General features: G+C 40.7%; 1 protein-coding gene across 3 annotated transcripts in view; it reads left to right on the forward strand.

The window, feature by feature from the left end:
* Window positions 1–16,722, forward strand: part of ndrg4 (NDRG family member 4) — a gene marked incomplete at both ends in the record, with an annotated part of 73,460 nt that overhangs the window by 17,405 nt on the left and 39,333 nt on the right. For 2 of the 3 annotated variants that reach the window (XM_080736159.1, XM_080736156.1), the window contains one exon: window positions 11,148–11,238. In XM_080736159.1, coding sequence (XP_080592285.1) covers window positions 11,148–11,238 — 91 coding nt within the window. Of the gene's footprint in view, window positions 1–11,147; window positions 11,243–16,722 lie in introns of all 3 variants that reach the window. The other variant, XM_080736155.1, reaches the window with a different exon arrangement.

Consider the following 16,722-nt stretch of genomic DNA (forward strand, 5'->3'; position numbering starts at 1 on the left):
ACCTGCCCACAGCCCTCCTCTGAGGGAAAAAAGAAAAGAAAAAAGCTATTTTTGAGTGAGGACCAATTATATGAACAAAGGTTGAAAAGTGGTGGAGTGCCACTTTAAGTATTTTTTAAAGCAAGTACTCCAGTACTAGAATTTTGACAGAGCAACTTTCACTTGTACAGTAGTTGAGTAATATTTAACCAGGAGTATACTTTGACTGGGGTTGAGTACTTTGTCCACCACTGTTTATTTTATAGGAGCTGCTACATAAAGATTCCATGGAGCAGCCATCACTATTGGAGTCTGGACTGGTAGAAGCATTTTAATAGCAATTATAATGTTTTGGTTTGTCAGGGACATGGACTCGCTTGGTTCTGTAATAGGCCATCTCTGAACCAATCGAATCTCGGAAGCAATGTCTCGGGTCCATTATAGGGTTCAGGTCTGTCATATAAAAAATGTCAGAAGAACGAATTGGATCTCGGAATGAATTTCCTGGGTTCATGATTAGTGTTGGGTTCCATCATTTTGGACCCGTGAAAAGCTCTAGTCTAACGTGTCCAAATGGAATCGTGCAAAAAGCACAGATAGATACAGAAAGAAAACATAATGCCCACAAAAGAACAACCAGTTCCTTTCTCCTCTATCAGGCCCCCTGGCTGGCCACTGTGGCCAGGGGGCCTTTGTGAGGGTACCTACTAGGGCATTCACCAACTATTCGAATATCAAATTAAATTTTATTTTTTATTGTTTTGTCTTTAAAATATATGTATATTTCTTCATGGTTTATAAAGCTTGGCTAGATAGGATGTCAATAAGAACCCTGACAAGCACTTGGAATTGTAGGTATTACACTTAATGTGACTCGGTTCCGCAGATAAATATTGTGAAAATAGCCGATCTACATGCTCACAACGCCTCGCAGCGCGAGGCGTTGTGAGCATGTAGATCGGCTATTTTCACAATGTTCGCCTCTTGCTTACTTAATATTAGACAGTTTGGCCAGTCCTGTCGAATATTCGACTATTCGAATACTTTGAGGTTGAATAATTCGAATACTAAAAATCACTATTCGTGAATGCCCAAGTACCTACCCTAGGAGACATGGGGAGAACATACAAACTACACACAGAAAGGACCGATGTACTATGTTTTGGTTAGTTTTGTCTTGTTGTCGACACCAGGCCGAAGGCGAGGCTGAGACTGTTTTCACTCCTGTCCGAGTGGGTGTATGTGTATATGTGTGTGTGACTGTGTGTGTGAATGAATGAATGAATGAATGAATGAATTTTTATTTTCGTGTCTTGTCAAAAAGACCCATCCCTTACGGGATTATAAGACACCAAACATGAATAAACAATACCACATTCCATTATTGGAAACTGCACACAGTGCACAACAATATAAAGAAAAGAAAAGAAAAGAAAATGCCAAAACAAAATAAATATACCTTACATATAGGTTTTCTTTGTTTGTCCCATGCTTTCTCTAAATATTCTGCCAGTGCAAATATCTTGTGTTCAAAAATCCAACGAAGTCTCTCTGCGTCACTTAACCATATCAAATCGAGGTTTTTACACTTATGAAACAGTCTTTGACGTAGCTCATGATACAAAGGGCAGTAGAACATAAAGTGTGTGTGTGTGTGTGTGGGTCCGTCTATGTACAGCTAATCTCAGGCACCATTGGACCAATCGGCAGGAAACTTTTCACGTGTAGCAGTAGCGGTCCAGAGCCTCTGCCTGATGACCAAAAGCCTAATATGTCCGGCTAAGGGGGAATTTACCTTTAAGATGATGCCTTATCACGTGGGAGACACGGGTTCGAAACTCAGGCGTTACACGCACTCACTCCCAATATGTCAAGGAATAATCTCCACAGACTCCACCCAATTTGTTTTCAAATCGGTCTGTTAGCACTTCCATCCTGTTGTTGGGAATGCAGCGTCCGATTGCCGTGAAATTTCACACACAGATTCCCGCTAGGTCAAGGAAGAAATGGCACTATAACAGGCAGATCTATGTGAGCAGCTAATCTCCGGCATCGTTGAACCAATCGGCGTGATTTTGTCCAAATATCACCCACATTGGTACACATGGTGAATGGTGGTGATGTATCTCTCTGATCTTTCATATTCCATCATGATTGGCCAAGATTGGCTAACAAAGTTTGTAGGAGTGATCCCTTTAAACAAAATCATGAAAGCAGCGTCCGATTGCAGTGAAACATTGCTGACCTACAATACCTGCCCTTGCGGAGACCTGTGCTCCAAGGAGCACATTTACATTATATTGTCACTGTCGGGCAGAAACATCGTATCTCCAAGTTTCAAATTTGTACATTTTTTCGCAAAGTAAAGCCCTGTTTCATCATACAAGGCCGTCGCACAAAAGTAGTGAAAACAGCAGATCTACAAGCACACAACACCTCGTGGTTCGAGGCGTTGTGTGCTTGTAGATCGGCTGTTTTCACTACTTTAAATCATTTTAAAAAATGATAAATAAAAAACAAACGGTTTTGGACATACGTTTCCACCCGACAACGACGATATACTCCTGCAGATTTTGTCCAAAACCATTCCAATCGGCTATGACTGCCTTCCAAAGTTTGCAGGCCCTTTAGGCAACACGGCCTGAACCAGATCTGTCCCCAGAGGAGCAGACTTTTTTGTGTTACCAGACTATACTTGTCAGACTTTATTCCTTCCATCTTTCCAGATAAACTTTATTTTGCCACGCTACTCCCACAGTTTTGGTGGCACACACTTGCGTATGTCAAATCGACTGGCTTCATCAAGACACGTCTGGCTTCTGCGGCTCTAAGGTGGCGTTCACACGATGCCGCTCCCATGAAAATTACGCAAAATGAAATGTCAGATATGCCTTCCGTTCAGATGATGCATTTTCGGGGGTTGAAAACGCAAGTCCTAATTCCGAAATTTCGAGTGAAAATCTGTGAAACGATCCTCCTTGCGTTTCCATCTAAACGGGCGAGTTACAGGGAAACCGCAAAATGTGTGATGTAATGACTGACGCTGCAAAGCCGACAGCAGTGAAGCACAGGGGAGTCTGTACACTGCCATGGTAATTATGTAAACAAATGATGTGACAAGGAAGTAGAGCAGACAAGATGTCACACACTGCCAGATACGGTGTCACTGCCACCTAGCAACCTGTTGTGCACACTACATTGTTTCAGTCCCAGTGCGTCTTCGTATGAACACTGGAAAAAAAGTGTCAATGCAACGGCGAGGTCCCGGGACCTCGCCGTTTTCTCTACAGGTCGTTGTCATCTAAACATGTCCTAAAATTTTCCTGTGATATCCGCGCACTGTTGAAGGGCCTTTACTGTATGTGAACAAAAAAAAGGAATACCCAGTGTCTCATCATATTGACGCCACCATCAGTATGATGACAGAGATTCACATGGGAGATACGCCTTAAGACTACATCTTTTTTTTGCTATATTGTATAGCCTATTATAGCACAGTACCGTATAGAAGTATATCAAAATAATTATTGTGTAATAATACAGTATTGTGCCATAATTATACTACCATGTTGATCAGTGTGTTCAGGTTTAGGCACCCAGCATTGGCCAGGTTATTGCGTGGGCATTCTGGGAACCCATTCCAGAGATTATTGCATGGGTGAAATGGGCTCTCTCTGTCCCTCACTCTCTCCCTCACTCCTTCCCTCCCAACCTCACTCCCTCCCTCCCAATAGGGCATTCACCAAATATTCGAATATTCGAATATTCGAATATTCGAATATCAAAGTCACCATTCGACGTTATTCACCGAAGTCGAATATTCGCTTATTATTTGTTTTGTTTTGTTTTGTTTTGTCTTTAAAAAATATATATATATATTTCTTCATGGTTTATAAAGCTTGGCTAGATAGGAAGCCATAACAACCCTGACAAGCACTTGGAATTGTAGTTATTACATTTAATGTGACTCGGTTCCGCAGATAAATATTGTGAAAATAGCAGATCTACATGCTCACAACGCCTCGCAACGCGAGGCGTTGTGAGCATGTAGATCGGCTATTTTCACAATGTCCGCCTCTTGCTTACTTAATATTTGACCATTTGGCCAGTTTGGCCAGTCCTGTCGAATATTCGACTATTAGAATACTTTGAGGTTGAATAATTTGAATACTAAAAATCACTATTCGTGAATGCCCTACCTCCCAACGTCACTGCTTCCCTCCCGACCTCACTGCTTCCCAACCTCTCTCTCTCTCTCTCTCTCTCTCTCTCTCTCTCTCTCTCTCTCTCTCTCTCTCTTGCTGATCGAGCTCTGGTCTGATGAGAGACACACATTAAGAAACGGTTGCAGATTTGCATCCTGTGATCAGGTAGAACTAGTGTGATGCCTGTCAGTAATATGACATCATATTGATTACATCGATTGGATTTATGTATTTTCTTTCGAGAACCGCTGATCCGGCCGACACGCCGGGTACCGCACTGGCTCAAGTCGGTCAAACGGTTCTCAAGATACCCAGACTTCTGGAATTTCATAGAGAGATGGATACAGTGGTAGTGTAGCAAGACAGGAAACCAGGGACGTGCTGGGCCCCTGATTCAGCCCGGGAAAAAGAGTTGGAGAGGCCCTCATTTGTTTTTTTAGTTATATTTCGTCGTTGTCGGGTGGAAACCTTATATGTCCAAAACCGTTTGTTTTGTATTTATCATTTTAAAAATGATTTAAACTAGTGAAAACAGACGATCTACAAGCACACATCGCCTCGCGGTGCGAGGCGTTGTGTGCTTGTAGATCAGCTGTTTTCACTACTTTTGTGCAACAGCCTTGTATGATGAAGCAGGGCTTTGCTTTCTGCCCGACAGTGACGATTTACTTTGATGGCCGCACAGCCCCCAAAATGGAATGAAGGCCGACATTTTATTTTTAATTTTTTCCTAATGGCTGGCCTGGACCGGCCGTTCGGGAGTTGTACCGCTTTTCCCAATGGCCAGCACGTCCCTGCAGGAAACTGAGCTCAGTGAGAAGGGGTAGACATGCGAGACATGATGGGAATCAGATTAAAATCCGTGACTCACAAGGGGAATTTAGTCAGTGCGATATCACGTTTTGTGGAGAAACTTCCCCAGAAATACCATAAACTAACAGGAAAGTGGAAACCAAAGCTTTCAATCAGAGGTGGAAGAACGGAGGCAGCATCTGTCCACAGGCAACACCGGCGTCACAGGGCCAAATATAGCTAGCGTAATGCGATGGTAATTGATTTCATGACCAGCCATCTTACATAAGGCTGTCACGGCCAGGGAAGAGATGCTCAGACGATGGGGTGGAATGAGGCAGAGAGAGATGCAACATGTGTAAGCAAAAGATTACCAAAGAGACAAATGGAAACCGGTGATAAGAAACAATACAAAAACAGACATTAAATATGAGAGGTAAGAGAAAGGAAAGGGTTGGAACAAAGTAGAAAAAGGAAATGCATGGACGTAAGCCTATACTTCCTTGGCCGAATGTCAGCATGCACAAGACATTTGGCACTGATGATCGGTCCAGCAGTTTGTGAGGTAAGCCCAGGACACATAAACAGAGGAACAGACAGACCCGTTTTTTTGGCTACCCATTTGTGGTTCTTAAGCCTGATTTATACTTGTATGACGAATAGTCAGACAGACAGACAGACAGACAGACAGACAGACAGACAGACAGACAGACAGACAGACAGACAGACAGACAGACAGACAGACAGACATACATTCAGGAGTGGCAGACAGACAGCATTTTTTTTTTATAAAAACAATAATATACTTTATTCAAGTATGTTTTTGAGAAGTACTTTTGGAAAGGCAGAATTGTGCCAATATGTAGGCCATATCTAGGCCAGATGTAGGCCAGGCTTCAGTTTACTTAAGCCGTGGACATTTTTTGAACACGTTCTTCCCATCGGTTTTTGACCGGACAAAGCCAGATGTTGGCGCTATAGCTACTGTTTCAGGTGCACCGCTAAAAAACGGTACATACAGACAGTACAGCAGTAAAAGAACAGGCAGATCAACAGTTAAAACCCAAGAGGTGAGACAGATAAAGAGGGCCAGAGAGAAGAAAGTCAGGAACAAACAGAAGGTAGGTCGAGAGGTATTTGGCCCCCGTTGCCTAATTAATCATTTTCACTGTGCCAGTCAACTAAGGAAAGGTCATGCTCACACAGTTTGCAAACTGGTTACAGTGGGAGGGAGGGATGCAGAAGGAGGAGAGAAAAGGAGACAGAGTCATTGGATGGTTTTTAATTTGAGCAGCTCCCCATGTGAAAAGAGTAAAGGCCCATTCCCACTGGGCCAGATAACAGATTAAAAAAAAATCTCTTTCTCCAGATATTTTTCCACTCAAGTGGATGGTAGATGGAGATAAGAAATATATATATGATATACTATCTGATATATCAGATATCTTCGGTATCTACCATCCACTTGAATGGAAAAATATCTGGAGAAAGAGATTTTTTTTATCTGTTATCTGGCCCAGTGGGAATGGGCCTTAAGACTGTGCTTTCCATTTTGAAGATTGTTTGAAGAGGCCCTCCCCTGTGCGTCACAGCAGGCAACGCATCAACAATGTAGCAGTTGTTCTGTTGCTTTTAGATAGAATGTTTTGTTTTGATTTGAGATATAGAGGAAACAGACCAGAGCTTGCAGAAGGATTAAAATGCCCCTGTAGTGGCTGACTGCTTGTCCTGAAATAGCCTCTTACACTACTAAGAAATGGACCAACTGTATGGTTATTATACTGTGTGTTGTTGACACCAGTGAAGGACAAAGTGTTGAACCGGTACTTGAGCCCATGTAATATTACCAGCTTGAAAAGCTGTTACCATATTATATGGCTATTTTTTGGTAAAACAAGTGTGAATGTATATATTATTAGATTTCGCGTTACTTTCTCCTCAGCGTTCTCGGTGACGTCACCACCTCTGCAAGGCTAGTTCACAAGGCGCAAGCTAATTTAAAAGGACTGTGTCATTTCTTGTTAAAGCTATACTGTGTAAGTTGCTCAACTTGTGGTCAGTAGCTCTATAGCAAACCTCGGTCGCGTCTTTCGGCCATTTTTCGGTTCTCACACCCCCGCGTCTGCCTCCACCTCGCCGAGATCTATCTTTTGAGGGGTCCCTGGTTGCTGTGCGTTCAGCCATTCCGGAGATACACTCCTTCACCCATGCTTCACCGTGCACCCGAGTATAGAGACACACGGGAGACTACAAATATGGCCGCCCTAGCGACCCCACTCCAAGATGCGCTGTGATTGGCCGGCAGTGTATAACCCTCGCTGTGATTGGCCGGTAGTGTGATGACGCAATTTTTCCGCGAAAACCGGTCCCCGGTAGGGATCATAGAAAACATATAAAGAGAAGGCTTTAGAAGCTGAAAATAACGGAGTGGGGGTTCTAAAACTTTAGCGATTTAACAGTTAGGACAATTTTAAGATTTGTTTTATAAAAAAAGTTACATGGTATAACTTTAAGTGAAAGTTGCTCACTCAAATCTCAAAGCTTGAGTTGTACAGGAGAACTTGCTTTTGCAATTGTGAAAAAAATATGGTATATTCAAACTATAATTTTCTTGCTCATATACTGCAGTTACAACCAAAAGCCACCCTAAAATGTCATTCCAGAATAATTCCCATGATCTCGTAGAGATTGCAAATGATAATGATTGAAGGTTAGGGAAACCAGTGCTGGTACCCTGGGTAACAATGTAGTGTTTATTTGGGTAGCCTGCCCTACTAACCTTTGTGGTCACATGTTGCCATTGATTTTTTTGTGAACCAGCACCAACAGAGAGGGTCCCTTAATGGTATCAAAGACTATTATTGTGTGGGAGTCTTTCATGCATGTTCAAACATACTATTGAACTTTTGGGTAAAGTTTTACACTGGACTTTGGAGCACTGAACACACACACACACACACACACACACACACACACACACACACACACACACACACACACACACACACACACACACACACACACACACACACACACACACACACACACACACACACACAGCCATGCACGCACAGGCACTTGTTTACTTGTTTATTATGCACTTTATGTCTAACCTCAGTACAAGCTGGATTTTGCTTTGTGTAAATGATCTTAGATTTGTTTTATTCTCCTTCCTCCCCAATTTTTTTCCTCTGCTGTTTTCTTTTTCTCCTTGCTTTGCTTTCCTTTTTCTTTCTGAAAACAACCAAAATGATGAAGCTTGCACCAGAATGAATTTCACCCACTTCTTTACACCTATAGACCTGTGACAATGAAGTTGATTCTGATTCACTTGCACATAGTCATACAACCAGGTTCTTACTCAGCAAATGCCTTGAATGACAGCATTTGGGCTTTGTCTCTAGTGTTTTTGACGTTGTTATTGATAAACACACTGTCTATTTTTGACACGTGCCACCGACTGAATAAAAGAGTGACGGAGAATCATAGAGTGAAAGATTAGAAGTGACGGGTAAGTGGGTTATAGCCTTAACTACATGAAACCCTAGCATCCCTAGGCTCAACAAAAGTAGCTGATCTGCAAGATCACAACGTATGTGGATTGTGGAAGTTGAGAGCTTGTAGATCAGCTGTTTTCAGCGAAGAGATTTGGTGTAGTAAGAAAAAAGAAGGGGGCCTAGTACAGTATACTGTAGACCCCTGGGTACAATAGGTTTCATGTGGCTCAGTTAGCGGGGGTCCTTGCTTTTGGACAGCAGCATAGTAAACTTTGCTAAGCAGGACTTCATCTCCTGACTTTACAGGATTAACAATGCGAACAATGTGTGTATGTTCATGTGCTGGCATGTTATTGTCTGTGAGCCTCTGGGACAGCGGGGTGGTGCCACCACAGCTCAGCTGTGTGCCAGTCTTTGCGATGCCCTTGTACTGACACACTATTGAACCTGGAAGTGAGTCCGACTTTGGACAGTGAGTGAGCAGTGGTGGAAAACGTACTCACATTTTGTACTAAAAGTATCAATACTGCAATGTAGATGTATTCTGTTACAAGTAAAAGTCTGGAATTCAAAATGTACCTGAGTAAAAGTATGAAAGTATTGGCATCAAAATGTACTTAAAGTACCAAAAGTAAAAGTCGCAACGCGTTGTGAGCTTGTAGATCGGCTATTTTCAAATAGCCTAGGTATAAAATAGGGCTAAAGTGATTCATGTATGTTTTATAATATTAGAATGTATATCTGCAAAGTAACTAAAGTTTTCAAATAAATGTAGTGGAGTAAAGGTACAATATTTGGATGCGAGATGTAGTGGAATAGAAGTAAAAGTATTGGAAACTCGAAATACTCAAGTAAAGTACCTCCAAACTGTACTTAAGTACAATACTTAAGTAAATGTACTTAGTTACTTTACACCACTGAGTGAGTGAGTGAGTGAGTGAGTGAGTGAGTGAGTGTCCGTCTATTCTTACACATGTTTGTCAGTGTACTGTGACTGTGTCATGTTTTTGTGTCATATTGTGAGTCTGTGTGTGCAACTGTGCATATTATGTAGTAATTTTGTATGCACGCCTGCATGTTGTTTCTTGACAGCTCATCAGTGAGCTGTGTGTTTCTATACTTGTGTCTGAAGTTGATAAGAATTTGAGGAAAATGAATAATGCAGGTAATCTTATTCAGACTCGGGTCCCTCTCTGTCTGTCAGGTAGGGTCTGGTCTCTGCACTCCAAACCTATCTTCATAATGCGTCCAGCAACGTTCTTTTATTGCAGCTCATGCCATCTCATTGGCATGAGATGGCACCCTCCTTTTTCCCCTCTACACCAAATCGCTTTGCAGAAAATTGCCGATCTGCAAGTAAAAGACAAGTTGTAGATCTGCTACTTTCGTAGAATATTCGCCTGTTCTTTGCTGAATATTTGCCTGTTTTTGCTGAATGTTTCCCTATTATGTCATAATGTGGACGCTTCAGGCGGTTAAAATACTGTCGTAAGGTTGAGATAAATTTAATTTAGATAGTTTTACTTGTACGCATACAGATGTAACCACTGTACAGTACAGCAGGGGTCTTCAACGTTTTCGGGCCAAGGACCCCTTAGCTGGGGGAGAGATGAGGTAGGGACCCCCTCTACATATCGTATAAATGTGTGATGCAGATTTTCATCGATTTCACAGATAGATTCATAGACTTGTTTGACAGCACTGTCATCAGTCTATGTTGGATTTGTGTTTTTAATTAACTTGACCTTTCACTCTGTACTTTTTTTACCTCTACACCAAAACTATTTATCGAAAATCTGCTATTTTTGGCTAAAGTTCTCCTCAGAATATGAATGCGAGGGTTCAAGTTGTTAATTTAAAAGAATGATCCTATCACAAAGATCTGTAGTAACCTTGAGGACCCCCTAGGGGTCCGGGACCCCCTGTTGAAGACCCCCGCAGTACAGTACACACAAAAGACCCTGTGTAGAAAAACCACTCAATTAACCACTCAATTAACCAATTAAATGATTCTCCTTGCACCCACTTGTAGCTTAAATGTCACCAATATGGAAACCAAAGTGCTTTAGTGCCTTTAGTGGAATACAGATACTCTATTGGTGAAGAGAAGCAAGGAAACCTTTTAGCTGCGCGGAGCCAGCCCATCATGCAGATTGCACTTCCATAACCACCTGACGCGTAACCGCCGGCTGTTCACACATTCCATTTGAGTATGACATTCATGAATGAATGAATGGTTGAATGGATTTCTCCATGTGGATTGGTAAAATGCCTCCATTAAATGATCATTATTGATCTCAATTGATGTCAATCAATTTACCTGAATTGAAACAGAATTGATTTCAGGCTGTGCTGCATTGATAGTAATGGAGATAATGATGCTTGTTATCTTTCACACACACACACACACACACACACACACACACACACACACACACACACACACACACACACACACACACACACACTCAGATACGCATGAACGAACATGCATGCATGCACACACACACACACACACACACACACACACACACACACGTAAGTACAGTACATAAACACAAATGCTCCCTCACATGCATGATCTCAAAAGAAACAGGGTGTGATGTAAAGATAGTATAATAGTGCGTGTGTATGTGTGTGTGCGTGCGTGCGTGTGTTACTATGGTGATTGCAGGTTGCTGTCAAGGATGGCAGGGATGAAGGAACAGCAGTTCACAGAGGAGAAGCCCTTGCTACCTGAACAGAGAGTACTGGACTCGGACATGGTCAGTAGGTCTTTCTTACTCCCTGGGGTTGTTTATGTGCTTACGTTTATGTGTGTTTTGTACTGTATTTAGGATGGTAGAATATGATTCTGTTTTGGACCGGTGCTGCTGGGTTTAAGATATAGGGTCATCATCACAAAGAATAATAACAGTACTTGTGTACTGTACCAGTGCATGCATTTACACAACGCTCTCCCTCTAAGAACGTGCATGGGTACGACATACTGTAAGATGATGATTTGTGCATTATTATTTTACTTGTAATGGTAGTAGGTGTAGTTAGGGCTGTCACAATTATTACATAATCGTCTATGCATGATTATTTGACATAATCGTGATTATTTTTCATAAACGTCATAATCGTTTCCATGTCAAAAATAGTGGAAATAGCAGATCTACAAGCTCACAACGCGTCGCGTCGCGACGCGTTGTGAGCTTGTAGATCGGCTATTTCCACTATCAATGTTCTTTTTTAAGTATAAAGTTGTCAAATATGTCAAGTAATTTCTTTGTATATTTAGCTTATGTGTCATATCTACCATGTGCAACTTCAAAGCCTAAAAGCCAAACAGAAATGTAATTGTCAACTACAAATACACAATTAAATCGTTAATCGCAATTATTTGAGAGAAAATTAATCGTCATATAAAATGTCATAATCGTGACAGCCCTAGGTGTAGTAGTATTAGTAGTAGAACACCAACATTAGTAGTAGTAGTAGTAGTAGTAGTAGTAGCAGCAGTAATTATTGTTGTTGATGATGATCATCACTAACCAATGCTGATTAGCGTGTGTATTAACGTTATTATGTGTCTTCCACAGCATGCATCTGTGTAACATTTACTCATTTAAAATGACATTTTATTTAAGTTAAATGAACACTTATGATTTTACAGTGCAGTGTCTGTAGCAGGTTCCAGTTTAATGCTAACCCGGTCGTTTCCCATTTTTAAAAGAAGCTAGATGGAATTATCACCAATCAAATGGTGGAAAAATACAACAACCTGTTTCTCATTAAAGAAAAACAAAAAAAAAACAAGATGGAATTATCACCAATCAAAAAGGGGTGGGTGGGGGGGGGGGGGGGGGGGGGGGCACTGTTTAGTATCAGTGATGTCAGCATGCGGCTGTTACCATGGTGGCGACACTGTTTAGTATCAGTGATGTCAGCATGCAGACAGACGGTAGACAGACATTCGCTAAATTAATAGTTAGATTACTTTTTTAAGGCGTATGTAATAAGTAACATACTCTCCTGAGTAATATTGCCCAACACTGCTTATGCTCAACAATCTCACAACGATGTAGATTTATTTTTTTAAATAGTATTGTAGGTATGTAAGAAAAGGTCCTGTCTATTACCTTGTAGTGTAGGTAGGGCTGTCACAATTATTACATAATCGTCTAATCGCAATTATGTGACATAATCGCGATTATTTTTCATAATCGTCATAATCGTTTCCATGTTGAAAAATGTTCATATACATATTTTTTTAAGTAAAAAAAATAGTGGAAATAGCAGATCTACACGCTCACAACGCGTCGCATCGCGACGCGTTGTGAGCTTGTAGATCAGCTATTTCCACTATCAATGTTCTTTTTTTAAGTACAAAGTTGTCAAATATGTCAGTAATGTCTTTGTATATTTAGGTTATGTGTCATATCATATCTACCATGTGCAACTTCAAAGCCTAAAAGCCAAACAGAAATGTAATTGTCAACAACAAAAACGCAATTAAATCGTTAATCGTCATGTAAAATGTCATAATCATGACAGCCCTAAGTGTAGGGGTAAGGCAAGACAGGGCCTTTTCTTAAAGGGAATGGGAGAACTGAGAACACACTCTTTTTGATTCATATCATTTTATGCCCAAAACACACACATGGTTTATCTATTCTAGAGGCTTAATACCACCCCTTTGCACTTACAGTAGTGCCGATCTTTGTGGCCAGATGAAGCGGCGTCCGATAAAACTATAGTGAAACTAAGACAGATGCACCTCCAACGTATTTTGTGCCCTGATTTTAGACCGTGCGCCATAGATTGTCTAAGTAGGGCCCTCAGACTTAAATGAACAACACTGAGGATTTTACTGTGTGGATTAGGGTCCCAGAAATAAAACAAAATCACATCAGTTGGGGATCCTATACTGTATAGTGCTTTTTTTCATGAGCAACAGGTTAATGCAACCTGCTACAGATGCTTACAGCAGTAAGTGGCTTCTAGCTCTATCTAATGTATGTAAAAATACAAAATACAGAAATGTGAAATGTTTGTGTTCATTATTTGTGATGGCATTTAGATAATTGGTGAAACAAAATAACTGACTGAGCCATACAATTACTGTAATTGTGATCCTAGCCCTGGAATGGTTATTTAAAAGCCAATGTGTCGCTGCTTGATTGATGACACCCTGAAAGATGAACAGTCACAGTTCATCGACTGCTCACACTGCTCCTATTATTTCTTAATGGGGACATCTATTGCACATTAAAGAATATAATTAATATCTGTCCATGGCTGCTGCACAATCAGGTTGGGCCAAAATGGGCCACTTACTGTACCCTAAAACACTGCGTGACTGTTGATGGAACATTTCACGTGCAGCAAACTGTAAAAAAGGATATTATTGGCAAATATACTTATTGGAAAGAAGGCTAGTGCATCGACTCAGCGTGTCATCCAGCATTCACTCGATTGACAGTAATCTAAAGTAATGTGTAAACCTGGACCTATGTTAGCCAAACAGTCAATCCAATAGCTTGATTGGAAACTGTGTGATTCATTTACAACACTATAAATGAACAAGTCTTGTAAGTGAAGGTCATTATTAACCACTTACCGCAGCGTCCCTACTGGGGGAGGGGTGTTGCCAAAAATAGCCGATGTACAAGCTCACAGCATGCTGCGTTTCGATGCGTTGAGAGCTTGTAGATTGCCTTTTTTTTAAAAATCAAAGTAATTTGGTGCAAAGGGAAGAAGACTGCATCCAGTATAATGGCAACTCATGTCCAGTTGACTAAAGTATAGACGGTTTAAGTGGTTAAGATGGATCATTATGACTCACTGCTTGCATTATGTTTGTGTGACTCCACTCCACATGCTTATAATTGCTATATTTGTATACAAACATTCAGTCTTAAATTCTGCACCTCCCCTTCCTCTGTGTCTTTCAATCATGTGATTTTTCTTGCTCTCTACTCTACTATGAGTGTGTGACCTTTGAATGTCAGAGACTCACGGTGGCATAGTGACTTCTACAGTTGCCCCGGAGCTGAGGACTGTTAACTGAACTCTGAACAATTTGTCCTCTATCTCTTCACCACACCCCAACAACAAGCTTATTGAATATCACCCTCATCCAGGCCTCTGTATTTCTCCTTCACCCATGGCTTTCGTCAGACCTTTTGCCTGCTACTGGAATACTGGCGAGACATGCTATGCTTGTGCCTTGCACCCTGCGTTATAGACCAAGTGCCCTATATGTAATTGTACAGCTACAGTATTTTTTTGCTATTGATTTGAAAAGTCTGCAAAAATAGTCCCTGGAGAAAGGACACATTTATAGTGCGAACAAATTCCAGATTAAATTATTCTGGTAAATTTGGTAACATTGTAATGGCCTTGGTACACATGCAAAAACTACACACACACACACACACACTGATAATCTGATAATCCCATGTGGGATGGGTCAAATATTGTCCAGACACGAAAATAAAATATTCATTCATTCATTCATTCATTCATTCACACACACACACACACACACACACACACACACACACACACACACACACACACACACACACACACACACACACACACAATCCTTTAAAGGTGTAAAAAGGATATAGGCCTTATTGAGTTATCATATTGTCTTAGAATCATCCCTCCACCCATGACTTTTATTGTTGCAGTACATCTTATACGGTATGTGAATAATAACTAAGGGCATTTGGCACTCGTCATCAGCAGCAAAGTAAAAACCCACAGTGCGAGGTCGCTGAGGACACCAAAATGACGTGACCATATTGGCACAATCTTATTCCGAGCTGCCAGATCCAAATGACCTGTCATCTCTGGTGATTTAAAATGATGGGGAAAAAGATGTTGGTTCAGAGATACACGCCCTCATAACTGGATGGAGACAACCTCACTGTCCAAGCCAAGGCACTAGTTTACCTGAATTGGCAAGAAATCCTTTAAATTGGCCCATGATATTTTCAAAAAGGTTGTCTCATTTGGATAGAAACACCCCAGATGTTGCTTCTGAGAAGTTAAAGGGATATTACACTTTCAAAAAACTTTTGGTCATTGTATGGTCTAATCAGGCTTGTATGAACACCCTGAACAGTTTTTAATTTGCTTCATTCAGTATTTAGATATTTGATGTAAATGTTACCAGCTCCAACACGCCCAGGCCCTCTCCACATACACACCCATTGTAACTTCAAACTCCATTTTAACCATGATAGATTCATTAAAAACACACATTATTTTTTCTGGTGACTCATAATACCCTCCTAATACGTGAGCAGACTGTGTTTTTTCAATAACTTTTTTCATTTATTTTCAATAAAATATTATTGTATTTAATGTTTTCCATTTTCCCAAATAATTATTAAAAATAAAAGAAAAAGGTTATTGAAAAAACACGGTCTGCTCACGTATTAGGAGGGTATTATGAGTCACCAGAAAAAATAATGTGTGTTTTTAATGAATCTATCATGGTTAAAATGGAGTTTGAAGTTACAATGGGTGTGTATGTGAAGAGGGCCTGGGCGTGTTGGAGCTGGTAACATTTACATCAAATATCTAAATACTGAATGAAGCAAATTAAAAACTGTTCAGGGTGTTCATACAAGCCTGATTAGACCATACAATGACCAAAAGTTTTTTTGAAAGTGGAATATCCCTTTAATCCCAGGAAGAAACTATATTCTGAATAAAAAACACTGCTGTAAAAGTGCTGCTCACAGGGTTCCCACGGTCGTGAAATTCCTGGAAATATTTTGAAATTAGAAAAATATTTTTCCAGTACTGGAAAAGTTTGGGAATTTATCAAGGGACCTGGAAGGTCCTGGAAAAAATAGCTATGCATTGTCTTTGGTTATTGATTTTGTTAATACCTCTGAAATGACAAATTAAACATGGGCCAAATTGTCAAGTATATAGAGGCAGACATTGTGAAAATAGCCGATCTACATGCTCACAATGCCTCGCAACGTGAGGTGTTGTGAGCATGTAGATCTGCTATTTTCACAATAGAACGTGTTATACAAAATTCCTTAAGTCTTAGTGCTCGTCAGGGTGCCGGGTCCCCAGTTAAAACATGATTATTTCGGGGGTCACAGCCTGAAAAGGTTGAGAACCACTGGCATACACTACCTGTCTTTGGGCATTGCGCATAGGTGTAAGCGACCTGTTATTGAGCTGAATTATTGTTATATAGTCCTGGAAATTGGGTTAAATATTCTGGA

The sequence above is a fragment of the Nannobrachium achirus genome (assembly GCF_963921795.1).
Source record: "Nannobrachium achirus genome assembly, chromosome: 11".
In the NCBI taxonomy this organism is placed as follows: Eukaryota; Metazoa; Chordata; class Actinopteri; order Myctophiformes; family Myctophidae; genus Nannobrachium; species Nannobrachium achirus.